Source organism: Cheilinus undulatus, linkage group 14 (genome assembly GCF_018320785.1).
Source record: "Cheilinus undulatus linkage group 14, ASM1832078v1, whole genome shotgun sequence".
Classification (NCBI taxonomy): Eukaryota; Metazoa; Chordata; class Actinopteri; order Labriformes; family Labridae; genus Cheilinus; species Cheilinus undulatus.
The window spans coordinates 30,005,042-30,025,012 of NC_054878.1; the positions used below are offsets into that span (position 1 = coordinate 30,005,042).

General features: G+C 39.3%; 1 protein-coding gene and 1 long non-coding RNA gene across 2 annotated transcripts in view; one reads left to right on the forward strand and one right to left on the reverse strand.

Moving 5' to 3' along the window:
* LOC121520938 overlaps positions 1-19,971 on the reverse strand; it is a 49,483-nt gene that overhangs the window by 24,038 nt on the left and 5,474 nt on the right. The gene's annotated exons all lie outside the window — the stretch shown is intronic.
* On the forward strand, positions 1,488-11,917 carry ostm1 (osteoclastogenesis associated transmembrane protein 1). The gene is made up of 6 exons (XM_041804559.1): positions 1,488-1,936; positions 2,463-2,577; positions 5,957-6,054; positions 6,153-6,263; positions 8,641-8,806; positions 11,144-11,917. Exons 1-6 carry the CDS (start codon positions 1,535-1,537, stop codon positions 11,194-11,196), a joined length of 945 nt encoding a protein of 314 aa, XP_041660493.1. The 5' UTR covers positions 1,488-1,534; the 3' UTR covers positions 11,197-11,917.

Sequence of the window (19,971 nt, forward strand, 5' to 3'; positions counted from 1 at the left end):
TTCTCTGTTCTGCTGATTAGAAGCCAGAGGAAAGACATTCAAAAGTTAGTGTGATCAGTGCGCGCTAAGACTACTATAATAATAATAATAATAATAATAATAATAATAATAATAATGTAATAGAAGTTATGGTATATATGCAAAATAATTTAAAGTGAAGTTGTCACCACGAGGACATGTCAGATAAAAATAGACGCAGGATCATGCAGGGTGTTGCAATCACCTCTTCTTCTTGAGAGCCACTCTACAGAATCATAAAGGAATGGAGGGACATCTGAACAATTACGTGAACTCTGGTCAGGAGAAGAAGAGTTAATGATCCGCTGCTGCCACGTGCAGAGAGAGGACACATTAGTGGCCAGGATCCATATTTACCGCTGGAGTAGCGCGCGAGCATCAGAATAGGCCGTTAATGCGGCGAGCTCCCTCTCCCCCCTTATTTTCATTAGGCGCTGATGACTGCGGAATTGATGCGGCCTGTGAGTTATCAAGAGCCACTAATTTCACATTAACGACCATTGACTGCGCTCGCTTGATTCGAGGGGGTTTCGGACAATTATCACAATCAGGATTGGAGCCCAAATCGTTTACCTTGACTCCGTAATTATTCGCTCCGAGCCGCGCGCACATTGCTAAATTGTATGGTGTCAAAAACGCGCAAATAATGAGAGGACTGAGAGGATAGTCTTTCCCTTTACAACACGCACGTGCGTGCACTTAGGTACGCGCACGCCAAGCTGCCCCCTGGTCCACAAACTTTGGGCGCTGACAGACAGACAGACAGACAGATAGATGGATAGATAGATAGATAGATAGATACCTTTATTTCGTTTTAATAATAGCCTAATAATGATAATGAAAATAACGACTGTTATTCATTATTCTGATTATTATTGTTGTTGTTTGAATATTATAGTTATCATTTTTTATCATCTATTATATAATGAGTAGTCTTTAATACTATTATAGTTTCATGTAAGTGTGACAATTTTAGATAATGATACGCTCTCTTACTTTCTCTGTTGACAAACGGACAAAAAAACACAAAACAATATGTATTTTAGATTAAAATTCCTTATCAAGTAGAAAAAAAATCATCACATTCAACCCCAGATAAAAAATGATAGTGGTTATCAAAAGTTATGTAAAAGGAAGCAGATTAAAAACTGCATTTACACCAGTCTTCTTCGATATCATTGCACCTTAAAAAGATAAATCGCACATTTTAATGTTATTCCTCTCAGCTCATATTACACAAACTGTCCCCATTTGTCTCTTCAAATCATAAATTATACGGTACCTTAAAAGTATAATCTTAAAAAGTTACATGATGCACCTAAAACATGCCCTCAAAACTGGCGTTTTATGTTATTTAAGATGCAAATAATTGTTCACGGAGGAGTTGAAAGAAGTTACGATGAAGGTTCTCCAAAGCTGTGTAGAATTCTCGCGATACTTCAGCTTGCTGTCATATGATCACATTTGGTCATAACCAGGAAGTCATGAGTTGTTTGGGCTGAAAGAGGAGTACGGGATGCAAAATTACTTGTTTTTGACGATGTCCCTCTTTAAGAGAAGTTCAGATTTGCTATTGTTATTGGTAAATATTTTATCAGTTGTCTCTAGTGACGAAGCAAACGCTAGTGTTTCGACCTTAGCGGAAAAATGGACACGAACTCCGTCTTTGATACCTGCCACTGGTGCTGTGTTTAAACCTGCTGGGAGCTCCATGTTCTCCGTAAATTTGCTTTCTTCGTTCCCTGAAGACCTGGAGATCAGTAATTACTGTAGCGACCTGCTGCACATATTTGGAGAGCGGTACGTGGCTTATGTGAACTGCCTGGTACCTGCTGCCCGACCTGTTAAAGTGTGTCAGAACTGCTACGCCAGCTATGGCAGACTCAGCGACATCTATTTGAACATCTCATCAGACCAGGTGAGAGCAACACTATTAACAAATTTGTGTTTTAGTCAAATGTATCACTTGTGCTTGCTTAAATGGGGTAGGTGTACGGGCTCAACGAGTGACCGTGTTAACTGGTGACTTTCAGCAGGATGCGACTGCGGTTGCCGTCGTTAGTAAAGATGTCAACGCGTGCTGACATCTTTAGTAACAAGTGTTCCTCTTTTTTCCTAAAGTTCATCTAAAAAATATAAAGTGAGAATATACTGAAGATAATACAGAAAGGGCATTTTTATGACAGTTTCCTTCTTTAACGTTTGTTGTGGCTACAGCAACTGCACACACACCAGGCTAAAAGTCATCACTTAACTCGGCCGCTAGTTAAACCGAAACACCGGCTACAGCTGTCTCATGACCATAAGTCTTGTGATATGGACACTTTAAGGAACCAGGCACTCATCACTTCCCTATTTATGGAAAGCCCAGTTTCTTGGAAGCTTTGTTTGAAATAGATCTTTAAAGGAATGAAAATGTTTACAATGTTCCTGTGTGTCCTCAGATGGGTGCGGGGAATGAGAGCTGCAGGGACAGTCTTCTGCGCAGTGACCGCCTGATGCTGGTGTATGCTCTGTTCAACAATCTGAAAGATCTCTGGATGAAATCAAACTGTGATAGTAAGTTTTCTGCAGCAGGAAAAGGTTTCGTTGGATCTTATCAACATAGATGAATAGAATTTATTTTTTTTACTGTATATGAACTTTTGACTTACGATTGGATACACATCATTGTCATTTTGGGACATTTGTCTTTGTTGTGCTGCACACAATAGGCTGCCGGATAACACATAAGTAATATATGTCACTTGCATATATGCTGCATTCAGACAGTTAACTTTTATCAGTTTTGTTATGTTGCAGCCTGATGCTATAGTTGAAAACCCCATTTTTTATTCTGATTAATCTATACCCAGTACCCCACTATGAAAAGCTGAAAACTGTATTTTAGAAATGTATGCAAATTTATTAAAATAAAGTTCTGATAACACATTGCCAAAACACTGACGGTGACCAAAGTTTGGCTTTCTGTTTTGAGTTTTTCTCCAAGTGGGCTTTCATCTGTTTTGCCCGGACGAGAGGCTTCCATCTAGCCACTCTGCCATAAGCCCAGAATGGTGGAGGGCTGCAGTGATGTTTTTCCCTCTGAAACTTTGTCCCATGTCCTAAACGGGTTCTCTGGAGCTCAGTCAGGGTGACCACTGTGTTCTTGGTCACCTCGCTTACTAAGGCCCTTCTCCCCGATTGCCCTTCAGTGCAACTCAAATCATGTCCAATCAATTTAATTTACCAAAGCTGGAATCCAATCAAGGTGTAGAAACATCTCAGCAAAGATTGAGAGAAATAGGAGGAACCTGAGCTAAATTTCAAGTGTTTTTGCAAAGGGTCTGAATACTTATGTCAATGTGATATTTCAGCTTTTTAATGTTGATAAATTTGCCAAAATTTGAGATGAGAAAAAATTAGATTTTCAACTGTAGCATCAGGCTTCAACATAACAAATTTGAAAAAAAGTGAAGGAGGTCTAACCTTGCAAAGCAGATGGATACGCTCAATTATGGCAGAAGACATTAGTGTGGATGCTGCTAAAGCGCCAGTTTTATCAGAACTTGACAACATTTCCTCTTTAAAAGAAGAACAAAGAACAGCATTGAGTTGTTTTCTTTTCAAAGATGACAAAAGTCATGTACTGACATGTCTACAGTTTCCATGGTTTGTGTTATACAGTTCTATATGGAGTGTACTCCTTCGGTAGAGGTGCAGCTCGATAGCGGCTACGTCACGTGTTTTGTTGCTCTGATTGGCCTGTAAAGATGTGACAGACAGAACGTCCATCCAATCACCCTCCAAGTTTTTTTTCAAAGGCTCTGCCCTTTCCCAAACGTTGTCTCTGAGTGGTTTCCCAGATGGATGTGTTTCACACATCCATCTGGGGTGCCAGGTTAAAGGAGGTCTAATACTTTCCGAATACACTGTATGTGGGTAAACATATGAGGAGAGAGGCCAGAGTTCAGGGCCAAGTACACTGTAATTCTATCAAGCGGTCCAGTTGATCCATATGTTTAAATGTTTTGATGTCAGATGTTTGTTTTACTGGATAAGATTTTTGTTCTTGGTATACCAAAAAGAATTTAGTCAGGACCTGCTTATTATTTTTGTAACTGATCAGGTAGTCATCATACAGTCTTTAACTGTCTTAACAGCCAGAAATTAGTAAAAAAAACCAAAACAAAACAAAAAAAAATTACTCTTGTTTCCTCAATCCCTTGTAGGCTGTTTTTAAAAACAACAATGCTCCAAAACAAACCATCCTAATTTCACAAAAAAGAAAGAATTATCACAACACTATGTTGTATAAAAATGTGCAAAAAGCACCACTTGCCTTTTGAAAGATGTCACTCAGTATTCCTTAATCATAGCAAGTGAGCTGCGTGTTTGGATGCTAGTTGTTGATGAGGTTGCATATGACAACCATTAAGGTGCTAGATAGGCTGGAGGATGGTTGGAGGCTGCAGAGCTGAAGAGAATGTTGAAACATAGGTATGATTTTTAACATGAGTTGTGAACTTCAATCAATTATTTATAGAGAGGGATCTAAATGTGGATATCTACCTGATCACTCAGATGTTGACTATACACAAATTATAAAAGAATGATGGTTGGCAAATGTACTTGGGGGGCTTCATGGCGGCGCAGGGGTAAGCGCTGTTGCCTCAGGTCCCTGGTTCGCTTTCTGGTCGTGGCCTTTCTGTGCGGAGTTTGCATGTTCTCCTACGTTTGCATGCGGGTATTTTGGATTCCTCCCACCACCAAAGAGTTAGGTTAAAAGTTGTTAGGTTAATTGGTGACTCTAAATTGGCCGTAGAAGTGAGTGTGAGCGCGCCTGGTTGTCTCTCTATGTCAGCCCTGCAATTGACTGCCGACCAGTCCAGAGTGTACCCTGCCTCTTGCTCAATGACAGCTGGGATAGGCTCCAGCCCCCCCTGACCCCCAATGGGGTAAGCGGTATAGAAAATGGATGGATGGATGGATGGAAACATACTTGGGTGGCTGTAAATATACCAGGGTGGCCCACCGAAGTAGACATTGGATGCAAAAGAACTTCTGAGATCAAATGAAATGCATAAAAACTTTACTTGAACTTTTAACTAAACTAAATAAAACCTGGTTTAAAACTGGGTTGTCATAATAAACATTTTACTGTGATCCAATTCAGGTAAAAATCAAAGGATATTGCTACCTGAATTAATACCACAGCACCAGAAATAGAAGTCCTAGACACCTAGTATTTGGTCATTTCTTTTTTCTAATTGCCAAACAGTACAGACAAGCTCCTGCCCAAACTGCAAAAATATATTTTCAGTATGATTCTGTGATTTCAACTGTGCAAAACTGATATCTTGCAGTTTTACTCATGAAATAGATGTTATTTTCTTTTTCTGACATGCAGGAAAGGAGTCATAGGTTGAACTGGAACCCTGGCTGCCTGTGTGCATGTTTAACTGCTTGGCCATGTGTACCCCAGATGTTAGTTTCTTAAAGCTTTCATTCTTTTTGATACTGTTGATCATTAAAATAATGCCATGTTAAAACATGTTCAGTGGATGGCTGTCAACATGAGTCTGGTCCTGCTCGAGATTCCTGCCATTTAAGGCAACGTATTTTCACACCACTGTAACAAAGCTAAATACTGCTAGTGCTGAGCTCACCGTGAGTAACGCTGGTTTTTATATAATAAGCAACATCAGAGAGTACAGCCTGGACCTGCCCTCTTTGTAAAGGGTCTTGATATAACTTTCGTTATGAATTGGCACTATACAAACAAAGACTGAATGATTAAAACTACAGACATTTTTAGACCTTATTTCAAATCTTTTATAAATTCAGAACATGTGAAGTGTATGAACACAAGCTCAAAACATTGTTATATTTGTTTGTTTGTTTGTTTTAACTTTTTTCAATTGATAGACTGATTGCTGTTTTTCTCATCCTTTTTCAGACTGTATCATTAAAGGATATGGGAGTCTGACCAATGACACTCTGTACTTCATGGACATCCTCAACCACACTCTCTCCTGCTTTGAGAAATATTCACCGGTATGCCTTGTATTTTTTTTAAAGAAGGATGAAAATTATTGACTGGAAGAGAAGATTACATGATATCTGCCCTTCTCTTTCCTTTTCATTCCTCACAGGGGAATCACACAGAGCTCTGCAAAAGCTGTAAGACCACATACAGTGAGCTGAATGTTCTGTACAGCGGCATGGAGAAGAATCAGACTATGTGTATTGACATAGAGGACGCGGTACGTTTGACAAAAGCAGAGGTTTATGAAACTGTTCTCAAAGAAAGGTGGAGATAAACGTGCTCCTCTATAGAGGGATCTCAAGACAATAAGGAAGCTCTTTAGCTGGTTATGTGACACATTTAGCCTTGTGTAAAATTAATAAATCATATCAATTATGAAGCTTAGAGGTTCACGCTTAGCCATGCTATATCAAATCTAACTGTTTATTCTTTTGGCCCTCCTCAGCAGGGAGATTTTAGTAGTCCAAAAAGTATTGAAATGGAAGAATTAAAAAAGTATATGACATAGGTATAGCCATTTTATTTTAAGTCCCCATGATTCCTTGGGTGAATTCTAGGTGTGACTTCTTGAACCTTCTGTTACACCTCAGATCAGTCCCCTGCCTTCCACTATCAAGGGATGGAGGTCAATGTGAAGAAATGGCCTCAAATAATGTAAGAATGTTAAATAAACATCTCATTTCCAAAAAATTAGATTTTTTTTTTTTGCTAATTTTTGAGGTATCAGGCTTAAAAGTGTTCAAGCAGACGTAACCTTAATCTCACATCAGTACACCTGGCTTTAAGTTTTGAGTGACACTTCCTGTGTTGCTAGCTGGCGACTTAAGGTGTATTGTACTTTGATGTGCATTAACATAACATAACACAACACAACACTTTAGTTGCAGTTTTGAAAATGATCATTTCAGAAATCAGGCATCCATGTTTCACAGGAGTTATCTTGGGTAAATGTTTAAAACACTGCTGATAAAGCCTCAAATTTAGCTCCATCTTGTTATAAGTACAACCACAAATGGCACAACATGCACCAGATCTTCATTGCAGAAATATAACCTGTAACTTACAACTGAAGATTTAGATTAGTTGAACTTCTGGTTAAAAAAATAAAGCAGTATTTGCTAAATTGAGGTTGAATTCCTTGGTTAGCCACTGGGAGAAACATATTTTTCGATTTCCGCTGTTAGTTCTACTTATAATCACAACAGAAAAACAATGATCAGTATCCTGTTAGCTGAGAATTACAATTCAGTGAAAAAGCAGCAAGATCCATCCTTTATCTAGACTGCTTACCTCGCTGGAGGGGGCTGGAGCCAATCAAAGTACAAAGAACAAGAACAAAATTTGCACCAGGATCCTCCTTGCTGAAAGGCAGCAGTGCTAACCACCAAGCCACCATTCAGCACCATGAGACAAGATGTAGGTCAAAACTTTGGAACCAAGTAAGGTTTTCAAGATGTTTTTCAATAGTAAGTCATTGTAGTGATGGAATAAATTATGTCATGAAAATAGAAAATAAAATAGAAATATTTCTATCCTTGATAAGAGTAAGTGATAAAACTGAAGTTTAGCACTAAATCCACCTCAGCTAAATCTGACAGTTTTCCCTCAAAATGGATCATTCCTCAGTTTCTCCTCCCTCTCAGGTCAAGAGTCTGGGTATCATCCTCGACAACACACTGTCTTCCCAGTCACACATCAGTAATGTTTCCAGGCCTGCATGCTTCCATCTATGCAACATTAATCTCCTTCCCCTCATTCCCAAATCTGCTTCTATTTTAGTTCACTGACTATGATAACTTCTTCTCTTTGGTCTCCCTCAGAAATCACATCACAAACTTCAGTTAGTGCAAAATTCTGCAGACCCCATCCAGTAATCCATTACTCCTGTTCTTCAGCAGCTACACTGGCTACTAGTCACTACTGCATTGTCTTTGAGAGTCTGCTCCTCTCCATCTAGGCCATTCAGAACCTCATCCTGTACCTTTCTGACCACCTTCACATCAGCACCCCTCCTGCACTCTTAGGTCCTCTTTTTCTATCCTCTTCACAGTCCCAACTGCTTGCTTGACCACAATGGGATCTAGAACCTTTAGCCGCTCTGCTCCTTGCCTCTGCAACTCACTCCCAGCAGACATCCTTAACATCAACTATCCATTTTCAAATCACCAAGTACAACTGACAGTATGCCACAGTTTGTCTGCAGTTTTGATCATTTAAAGCAAGAAATTACAGAGTATGTGCCACCTTTGACTTCCTATTTTTCTCACTATAGTGGCAAAGCAGGTATTGATATTGTTTGATTTTTACTAGTATCGTATCAATGTATCAATTCAGGTATTGTTGCAACCCGAGTAGTAATAATGTACTATGAACTTTGATCCAAAAAGGCAGTCAGAAATGTAAAATGTTTATTGTGGTTACAGGATTAATGTCATAAATGCTTCTTTTGTCACCAAGTTCTGTGAATTGATAAAATCTTGTGCTATACACCCCTGAATAAACCCAGTGTTGGAGGAGAGGGTGGAATTAATAGCATTGCCATTTTATAATTGTGGTCAGCTGAAGTTTGTGTTTCTTTTGCTCTCTGGTTTCAGATGAACGTGACCCGCAGACTGTGGAGCAAGAACTTCAATTGTTCGTTCCCCCGCGAGGAGACGGTGCCTGTCATCGCCGTGTCCAGCTTCATGCTCTTTCTGCCCATCATCTTCTACTTGAGCAGCTTCCTTCACTCGGAACAAAAGAAACGCAAGCTCATACACCGTGAGTAACCAGCTTAATTCGCCTATTGTCACACACAGAGATTTTTTGACGGGGTTTGAGGGTCTTTGTGGAGGGGGGAGGTGGCGGGGGCGTTAACTGACTGTGATATTTAGCATGGAGGAGAGGGGGTTCAAGGTTGCTCTAAAGCATAGTGGGGTTACCTCCTTAAAAGTTGTGGATCATAGAGAGGGCTAGAGGATTTATTTTTAGAGTGTGTAGTAGGAGGAGGAGGATGGTTGGATTTGCATACATTCAGAGAAATGGGGGTGGGGGCTGTTGATGGTCAAGGACAAATTGAGTCTTTTCCAAGTTCAACTTATTAAAAAAACTCTTAACAAAAGAGTCACAGAACCAGATTTGTTTTCCTTGGACAAGGGCTTAATAAGAGACCATTAATTGACATGGGAATTTGATTTCATGATCTATAAAGTTGATATGACGGTTTAAAGCTCCTGTGAGGAGTTTAAGCTTGTCTGTGAAACAGACTGATAGTACTGCTAAAAGGTCTATAAGGCTTACAAAGCAAACCAGTGCTAATCTTGCAATGCAGATGGACTCCATGTCTGTAATCAAGCAAATCCATGCTGCAAAGCTCCAGTCTGAAATGATTGTGCCTGGTCTGAAAGTGGACCTGACCAATCAGCATCATTTGAGAAGAAAGAGGTGATAGATACTGGCGGGATAGCCAATAGCAATGGCTGCTCCACTGTTCATAAACTACAACAGCGTCTGTTTGTTGAGCTCAGATTACAGCAGGGGCTGGGCATGCATACTTTTTACACACAGTATAAAAACTTTAGTAAAAATTGTCACTTGACTGGAGAAAGCAACACGGCAAAAACAGAAGAAATCAGTTTAGACTTGCGAAAAAGAATTGTTGATGCTTACAAAGGAGAAGGATATTCAAAGTTATCACAGCGTTTTCAAGTGTCAGGCTGGCAAGAGGAACTGGCTTGCAGACCTCTACCATGGGGTGACCTCGACTGTGGGGCGGGAAATGACTTACATTACCCCAGCCAGAACCAGAATGACGTACTGAATGACGCACATTTTCCGCTTGCTGTCAGAGGTTACGGTAAGTGGCTATTTCTCACAACAGCAGAATTTTATGAATAAAAACGTAGATATACTGAGGGGGTGATTTTAAATTTAACAGACAACAAACTAAAGAAACTCTAAAGAGGTTAGGATTAGGAAAGGAAAAAACCAACAAGGGTTAGTACATCACTTCCTGCCCCATGGTCAAGATTGCCCCATCAAACAGGTCTGCAGCCAGATGCCTCTTGGAGCTGGAGTGAGAAGTATCATTGAGAAATTCAGAGAGAGCCACACAGTCCAGAATAAGCCTGGCAGAGGTAGGAAGAGAAAGATTTAAAAAGTAGTGAGAGATGTGTCTGAAGAGTTGCCATGGCACTAGTGAAGGGCTTAACCAAGTCAGGAATTGTAGTCTCAAAGAAAATGATCACAAGAGTGCTGCACAGGAATGGGTAAAGAAAAACTCTGCAGAAGAGACACCTTCAAGCCAGACTGAAGTATGCTGAGGACAAAGTGGAGAAAGACTGTGTACTGGAAGCATGTCCTTTAGTCAGATGAGACCAAACTAGAGGTCTTTGGCCACAGACACATTGTTTATGTTTGGAGAAAGGTGGGTCCCCACAGTGAAACACAACGGTGAGGAACTTGTAAAGGTGGAAGGAATCGCAAAGAAGGACGGATATGAGAAGATCTAGAAAGAAAACCTCAAGCAGTCAGCAGCAAAGCTGGGTCTGGGTCGTTGCTGTGTTTTCCAACATGACAGCGACCAAAAACATATGGCTCCTGGTGAAGAACTACCTCCAGAAGACCAAAGTGAATGTTACTGACTGGCCTGACCAAAGACCTGAAAGACTTGAATCCCTTTGGAAAATCTGTGGTGTGAACTGAAGACCAAGGTCCATATCAGAGGACCATCAAATCTGGAGGAGCTTGAGAGATTGGTCAAAGAAGAGTAGGCTGGGATTCCCCAGAAGATGTGTCTAAGACTTTCTGAAAACTACAACAAACAACTGTAGGTTGTTATCCGGCAAAAAGGAGACACATGACTATTAATTGCTTGGGGGCTGAATAATTTGGACCCTGGCAGTTTTTATTTTTTGTAAAATAATGTAATTTATTCAGTCCTTGCTCTGTTTAACAGCACTTGGGAAATACTTGGAAACAATACCATTTTCATAGGTGTGCTAATTATTTGGTCCTCATCTGTATATGGTAATTTTTTTTCACAATCTACAATGAACTTGTCTGATTACATGTACGTAATGAGTAACAATGAGTAATATAAATTCTGTGTCTTTACAGCCAAACGGGCAAAGTCATACACCAATATGAATATCCAGGACAAACAGAACTGAAGAGGAGACAGGAGACCGCCTTCCAGTTTAAAAGCTTCACCCTGGAGAAGATTTGACTCAATGCCACAATGTGCCTGAGGTTTGACTGACTTCACTGAATGTAGACGACTGAACAGCAGTGTTTCTGTTTGATATTTTCCAGAACTCTGTTTTACCGATCAGTATTCAGAGGATTTCAAGGATCTAGTTAAATGAAACTGAAAGTAAAATGCTCATGGCATTACAACCATTGCTTTCAAATCCTTCAAACCCTCTTATTAATAATGCAATAAATTATGCTGGAAAAGATTTTTGGAGATTTTTAGCACAAACTAACAGAAAAATGCAGACATTAGTGTGGTTGAATCTTACTTTCATTATTTATTATCAGGCTTACTTTTGACGTTTCGATCTCAATAAAACGGGACCAGAAGTGTTTCTAACTTTCTTGAACTCCTTATCAGATGTTTGTTCACGTAGCTGCACAGAATGCTCCCAAATCCTCACGCAGACCCCTGCCTTTCCTGCCTTTCAGCTCGTTAAAAATCTCCCTCCTGCAATCGGAGACACACAACCGTCAAGAGAAAGAGTGAGTGGCTTGAATACTGTGTGCTTGTGTGTGCGCTCTATTTATGGGTTGAGAAATGGGTTTTTTCGATCTCTAATGTGCAAATGTCCCAGAAAGAGGAAAAAAAAGGAAGCACTTGATGTCCATTAGTGGTGACAGGTATCTGCTGTAAGAAGGGGGGGGGGGGGGGGGTTGCACTATGTGTGGTGGGGGTGGGGGGGTAAATAAAGACATAACACACATACTGTAAGAGCACTCCAAAGTACACCACTGTGATGGTACCTGTTTTTCATTTTTTCTCTAGTTGCATTAAGCTCTTAATGTGCTTTGTTGTGCTTTTCCACTGATGTTTAACTTAATTTGTTAAGGGTTTCTAGCGGCTATCGTTGCTGAAGTCTCTTCTTTTATGAGTAATGAAGTGTTGAATATGCCTGTTAAAAATGCATTTGCTGTAAAGTCGCTTAAAAACTAATTCTGATTTCATAAATAAAAGCTTATGTCAGAAACACACGGTAGCTGTATGTGCTGTTATTTAACTATGTGCTGTTTTTTTAGCTCACTTCATCTGACTCAAGTGCTCCTGTATTTACAGATGACAATTTATAAGCGCATCAAACTGTGACTGAGATGCTGGTTGTTTTTTTTTTTTGATGAATGAATGAAACCTTTGATGCTTCAAAGGAGGCTGCAGCACTCAAGAGTCTGAGACAGATTTCCCCAAAGGGACATCGTATATTGTATCGGATCATATAGTATCACATTGTGCCATATCATATCGCATTATATTATTTGTATCGCGCCGCATCATGTGGCATCACATTGCATTGCAGCATATCACATTGTGTGGTACCATATTGTATCAAAACTGCATTAAGAGTATTTAAAAACAAAGTTATCAACAGGCACTTGTTTAGCTTAGTTAGTAGACCTGGTACCCATATACGGAGGCTATAGGCCTCAATCCGCTGCTTGCAGGATCAGATCCAATCCTGGTGCTGTTTTATGCATGTCTGCCCCCACTCTCTCATCCCGTATTTCTTGTCTCTCTTCAGCTGTCTAATCAAAATAAAATCAAAAACAATCTTTAAAAAAAGAAAGAAAAAACATTATCTGCAACCCTGCAAAAACACAAAGAAATAAAAAGAAAAAAAAACTTTTAGCATAAATATTGTACACACGCCACAGTATAATGTATCTTGCAAAAATCTATTAGGGTAACAAATAAAATAAAACATCTTGCAGTTGTTTTGTAATAAAATCTGAAAATTAAAGTTGTATGTTCAAACCACTGCATTTTTCTGTCGTGTCAACAAAACAACATGTTGGATCTCCTTATTGTTTTGTACCAGGTTTAGCCTTTGCTCTTTTGTATTTACATTATATTGACAAAAGTATTTGGCCACCTGACCATTACACTAACAGGGACTATAATTACATTGTATTCAAATACATGTACTTTAAAATGGAGTTGGTCCCCCTTTTAACAGCCTCCACTCTTTCTACATGGCTTTCCACAAGATTTAAGAGGGTTTCAGTGGGAATTTTTGCCCATTCATTTTGTAGAGCATTTATAAGGTCAGGCACCGATGTTGATGTCCATTCCAGTTCATCCCAAAGGTGCTTGACTGGGTAAAGTCAGGGCTCTGTGCAAGCCAGTCAAGTTCTTCCACACTACACTCATCAAACCATGTCTTTATAGTCCTTGTTTTGTGCACTGGAGCACAGTCATGCTGGAATAGAAATGGGCCCTCCCCAAACTGTTGCCACAAAGTTGGGAGCATAGCATTATCCAAAATGTTTTGGTATGCTGGAGCATTAAGATTGCCCTTCACTGGAGATAAGGAGCCTAGCCCAAACCCTGAAAACCCTCCTCCACCAAACATAACGGTGGGCACAATGCCGTCAGTCAGGTAACGTTCTCCCGGCATCTGCCAAACCCAGACTCACCCATCTGACTACCAAACAGAGAACTGTGATTCATCACTCCACAGAAAAAGTTTTCACTGCTCCACAATCCAGTGTCGGTGGGCTTTACACCACTCCATCAGACACCTGGCATTGGAGATGGTGATGTGAGGCCGGCATGCAGCTGCTCGTCCATGGAAACACATTCCATGAAGCTTCCACCACATAGTTTGATGACATTAATGTCATTAGAAGTTCAGAACTTTTCAGCTATGGAATCAGCAGAGCATTGCTGACTTTTATGTACCAAACCTTAGCAGGCGTTGACCCTGCTCTGTGATTTTATGTGGTCCTTAACTTTGTGTTTGAGTTGCTGTTGTTCCTAAACGCTTCCACTTTCTAATAACATCACTTACAGCTGACTGTGGCATATCCAGCGGGGGGTGAAATTTCAAAAACCATCTTATTGCAGAGTTGCCACCCTATTACAGTATAACACTTGAAGTCACTGAACTCAAGCGGCCCATTTTGTATCAAATGTTTGAAAATAGAGATTTTATGGCTAGGTTTGTCATTTTATGCACTGTGGCAGTGGGTCTGATTACAACACCCTAATTTAATGATTCACAGATGTGGCCAAATGCGTTTGTCCATATGATGTATCAGGTCACTTTTGCACACATAAATGATTATGTTCTTATAAATTTTGAAATTAAATCAGAATGAATGCATTTATTGCTAATGCAAATGTGTGGTGCATTTTTTGATGTTTTTTTCAAGCCAAAGATTCTTCCTAAGTGAGACATTCATGAGGAGCAGACAGCCTCATGGTTAGATTAGGCCCAATATGCAGGTGGCCCTGGTAATTTAACCTGTGACTCCTTTCCTGCATACCATTCTCCACTCCATCTCCTGTCCTTATCTAATTCAAAAGAAATAATTTGAAAAAGAAGACATTATGTAGTTTAAGAAAACATTTTTCAGCAAAGAGATGAGAGCTACTTTACTGTCTCCTGAGAGGGCCAAAATCTAGACAAACTGAAATGACTACAGGAGCTTGAGGTCTGTTTTTTACTTTTTTTTTATACATCATATTATTGCATATTTTCATAGCATGCTGTAGGAAGCTACATGTTGATCTTACTGCAGTAATGATGAAACGTATTAAACACTTCAGGGAGATCTGCGCTGAAGTCACTTCTGGTTTTGGTTGATTGCTGCACATAAAATGAGTTTGCATAAATAGATAAAGTGTTGTCCAATAGCTGCTGTACAGTCACTGCAGTTGTGCTTAATGAGTCCATGTTGTGTTAAAGCTGTTTCTTAACACAGGAGTGGCCCTTGTTCTCAGGTTACGTGGCCTTGTGTTGATCTTGCAACAAGGTTTTTCCCTCCGTCATTAGCAGCTAATCTAAATGTGGGATAAAGATACTTGGCCGAATAATCGCAGCAACACATCCGTTAAACTCCTTTGGCTTTTTGGTCTTGTGGAGCGCAGCCACTGCTGGCCATCAGCGGCTTTAAGAGTATTAATGGAAATGCCGAGTCATATGATCCGGTTGCAGCCAGCAGCGGCAGAGCCGCTAAAAACACGGCCTTTAGTCATCCGCGCTCGCGCACACTGAAGGGTGTTGAGCGGCTCGTGCGTTCAAGAATGACACCTTTGATTCCCGTTAAGCCTCGTTGCTTTTCTGAAGCACACCGGGGCTTTAAGCGGGGCTGAAAGTCACAGAAAGAGCTCCAAGAGAAATGGACCGGAGGCCGCCACGTGAATGAGGGAACCGATGGAAAAGCTGCAGTTTTGCCTCTGATCCTTTGAGTTAAAGGCAGAGCTGCCAGTAATATTTAGTATTACACTAAAACTAATTATGCTCAAATGTAGGCTAGTAGCAAGTAAGGTTGTCAAAATGTTCTACTTACCCTACTGCTTATACATGTAGTGTAATGACACAATTTATGTTAAGCTACAAAAAAATATCTATTTCATTGGAAAGGCTAGTTGCACACTGTCTAAATTGTACATATACATTTTCAGTTTTTCAACATTGCCATCATATTTAAACAGTGGAGGAGTTTGCCTGAAATCTTTGATAGCTGAAAACCAAAAAATGACCCAGTACTGGCGGTCTGAAACTTCTGTTTTTGTTGCTGTGGTACTAAAACAGGCATGAAAATCACTCAAATTTAACATACAGGCTACCACATCACAGTTTAAAATTCTGGTGTCAAGACAACCCTACCAGCATGTCCACATTGTGTTCAGAATGATGCTTCAATCAAGAGGCAGGTTTCAGGTGCAGCGGTTGTCAGCAGCACGCTGTTTATTCTTATAACAACAGAAGAATAGAAGGTCTCTCACTGCCACTCTTAAAATGTGCAGGAGCCTCATAGTGCACAGGTCCAAAATATAAAACATGTATTCAAATCTTAAATGTACCTGATGAAAAATAGAAACTTAATCATAGTTGACAAGCTGCACCACAGAGATCAATATAAGCTGTGATTTTAGCCAGTAAAGAATAACAATGTGATGAACCTGGATCAGTATCACCACAGGGATGTTTGATATTCTTTTCAGAGATCACAGACATTTGAAATTGATGAACAGTACTTTTACCCAGATAAACCATGTTATTTTTAAGTTTTTCAGCTGAGCTTACTACAAGTCAACTTACCACAGGGACATCATAATGCAGACTGGCAGCAGTACACAGGTTTTACAAATCAAGCCTGCAGTGATGCCCTGGTTTCTCAAAATACCAGTCCAAATGGAAACTCATAGGAACACATTACAGGCAGTGAAGTAAAACAAAGGAAAATTATAACAGGTGATGGAAAGTGGATTCATTATGTCTTCTAGATCAGCTTATTCTCTCCACTCAGGGCTTATTATATGTTTTTAAAATTTCGATTACAATAAGAAATGCATCGCTATCTCAGCAGGGTTCAAATCTTGCAGGTGGAGCTCTTTTTCTAAGTCAAGCTTCAATATGAAGTGCAAGAATAGTGTATGAAGTCATCTCAATAGTAAAAAGTCATATTTTGTTACATGTGTGATGGTCAGGAAGGTCTTTTATTTTCATGCACTTTCATATTTGTTACCTAGGTTACAACCACAATGCAGCATGTGGAAGTTTGATGTTGAAACTTTTAAAAAAGTGACAGAAATATTTGACCTTTTGACCAAAACAGGAAACTTCAACTTAAAGCTTGTCAGGAGGAGAGAGGCCTTTAAGCATTTTATATCCTGCTAGGCAGTGTTGGGAGGCATTTTAAGCCAATTTTCTTGTAAAAGTGGCTATGAATTTATTCTACATAATAAAGAGTAAGAGTAAAATCTACAAATTGAAACCGTTACATAACAACAATTTGTTTTGATAAAGGGTTGGAGAGGTAGAAGGGAGTCGATGCATGGAGATATGAAAATATAAATGAGTGCAGCACTTATTAATGCTTAACCTGCACAAAAGCTGCAAAGTGATTTTTAATTTTATCTCTATCACATTATATGCATTTGCTGTAAACACATCACAAAAGTCTGAATTATTCACAATAAGTATAAGAAGTTCTTTATATGGCGCCTATTAAAAGTATTCACCCTCTTTAAAGTGACTGACTTAATTCAACAGAGGTTCAGCCAGGGCTAGTAGTCTCGCATCAGTGAAATGGGGATCACCTGAGTGCAGTGAATTTGTCTTAAGTGTTTTCAGTATAAAGACACCTGTGTCTGGAAGGTCCAGTCACTGGTTGATCAGTAATCCTGGCTACCATTACACCAAGAAGACAAAAAGAACACACCAAGCAACTCAGAGAAAAAGTTATTGAAATATAAGTCAGAGGATGGATGCAAAAAAATCCAAGGCACTGAAAATCCCCCAGAGATCAATTAAACCATTATCAAAGAATGGAAGGAATATGTTCCATGTGTAAATCTGCCTAGATCAGACCTTCCTCACAAACTGAGCGCCCGTGCAAGAAGGAGACTAGTAAGAGAGACCAACAAGACACCTATGACTTCTGAGATGGGAGAGACTCTGCATACAACAACTCTTGCCCAGGTTCTTCACCTGTCAAAGCAAAGAGAGTACCACTGTTGAAGAAAATTCCACTAGAGTAGACTAGAGTTCACCAGATGGCATGTGGGAGATTTCAGTGTCACATGGAAGAAAGTTCTTTGGTCTGATGGGACCAAAATGGTGCTTTTTGGCCATCAGACAAGGCACTATATTTGAAACCAAATTATACTGACCATGATTGATTTAACAAATCAATAAAAGGGTAAAATCTTCAAGGGGGTAAATACTTTCCATAAGCACTGTATGTAGATGCACTGCCTTTCAGTAGAACATTTAAATCAATAAATAGCATCAAATGGACACTTTAACACTTGCACATTTAGCAAAGGTCTTGCTTCTATTGTGTATCAGTTGTTGGCTCTGCTTTTGGCATAAAGACTCTTTTAGCCTCCTCATTTTGGTCCTTGATCATTTACCTTAAACGGCATTTGACGGCTGATTGAATAAATAAACTCTAAGTCTGCTTTGGTTCTTTTTTTTTTTTTTTTTTGTAAATGAAATTAAGAGAGAAAAAATGGAGGAAACATTGTCTTTTAGGGTGCAGCATTAAGAACATTTATTTAGTTTAATTTCATATCAGGATTGCAAACTGTAATAGCCAAAAGCCCCATTTATTGTTCAGCACAGTCCATATGATTTGTGTTTATAGTCTCATTGACCTGGCTACAGTGCGGAAAAAATCCAGCAGTAATCATGGCCTAATGCCATGTATAATTATTGTACACCTAATCCACTCACAAAGAGCTTTGACAGTATAAAATGACTCGGGCCATAATTCTGCTGTGAGCGTGTCACTTTATGTGGAAGAAATTAATATGATTTTGTAAAGCGACTCCTGTCCTGAGCTCCACTGCCTGCTCCACTTCTCTGCTGGATTAACAGGAGGGGAAATGTGCATGAGGTTTGTGTTAAAAACAATGAAAATCTCCGTTGTTGTGGGTAGACTTTGCACCAGATACAGAAATGACAAAACACATAATGACATTAGCGTTCAACCCCATTTAGCCTGCCCTGAATTAAAGAGCTTAGAGTCAGTTTGATACTTTTGTATAGGTGTGTTTTCCTCTGTTAGAATACAAATGTTTCTTTGTGAGCTGAATTCAAACCTCATTTTTATGTTTTTTTTAAACTATTGTATTAGTCGGTAAAATTTGACAAGAACACCATAACGTCTTACCCAGTATTACTGGATTTTAATAAAGTTTTATTTAACTTGGAGCACTTTGGACATAATTTTAGATAAAGGCTATATCACTTTGACTTTTTGAGTTGTACTGACTTTGATGGAAAGTTAGGTTTCACACTTAATGTAAGTATTAAAATCTGGTCAAAATGATGGAGCTTTAGGTGGACACACAGGTGTACAATTTATTTTATGACACTTGACAAAGTTTTTCAAAATCTCAGTTTAATATCTTATTTTTCCGGGTTACTGCTGCGTTTCTTATGATAGCATGAGCATTATCATGATCTCAAGAAAATTAATGAAATAAATACTAGGTAAATTAGTGCTTTTTTTAAAAAAAATAAGATGCTATCTTGAATTCTCAAATGGAAATTTACAGGAAAATGGGATTACATAAAAAGCTATCTGCTTAAGGATTCTGCACAAAATAAGCCAAACCTTTAATTTACACATAGGGGTAGAATAACATCCATCCATTGTTTTACCATATTCCTGAATGCATTAACCCATCTTGTAGGAGGAGGAGCAGTAAAAAAAAATGGAGAGAAAAGTGAGCACAGTCTCGCCATCGAGAAAAGATACCACGGAGAAAGCTGCATCCCGTAAGAGGAAAGACTGTGCACCCACTGCAGCCAACAGGAGGTGGAAACACAGATGCACTTTCTAAGTTCCTGGCGAGTTCTTTCCAGTTTTAATGATAATAACTTTATTTACATAGCACTTCTAAAAACACGGCTTTGCAAAGTACTTTGACATGTGCAGGAAAAAAAAACAGAAGAATAAAGCAACAGAACCCCAAAAAAGAAAAGACAACAGAACAAATGACACCCAGTAACAACAGAAACCAAGCAGTCCAATACGCTGGAAAAAACCTGACCAAGATAATAACCAAACAACTCTATAAGACATCAATAATCCAGACGTCATGAGATACCACGTAAACTAAAACATCACAGGGCATCAGTCAAGGGCAGATATCACATGACATCATAGATACCATAAAAACCATAGAAACCAGCTACATAAGTTTTAAGAAGATTTAAGAAGATGTGAATGATTAA

Bases quoted from the DNA above. Each gene is read 5' to 3' on its own strand.
- ostm1 (XM_041804559.1), top strand. From the start codon at position 1,535: ATGCAAAATTACTTGTTTTTGACGATGTCCCTCTTTAAGAGAAGTTCA. The intron at 1,937-2,462 runs GTGAGAGCAACA...GTGTGTCCTCAG, and splicing joins TGAACATCTCATCAGACCAG to ATGGGTGCGGGGAATGAGAG. The intron at 6,055-6,152 runs GTATGCCTTGTA...CATTCCTCACAG, and splicing joins GCTTTGAGAAATATTCACCG to GGGAATCACACAGAGCTCTG.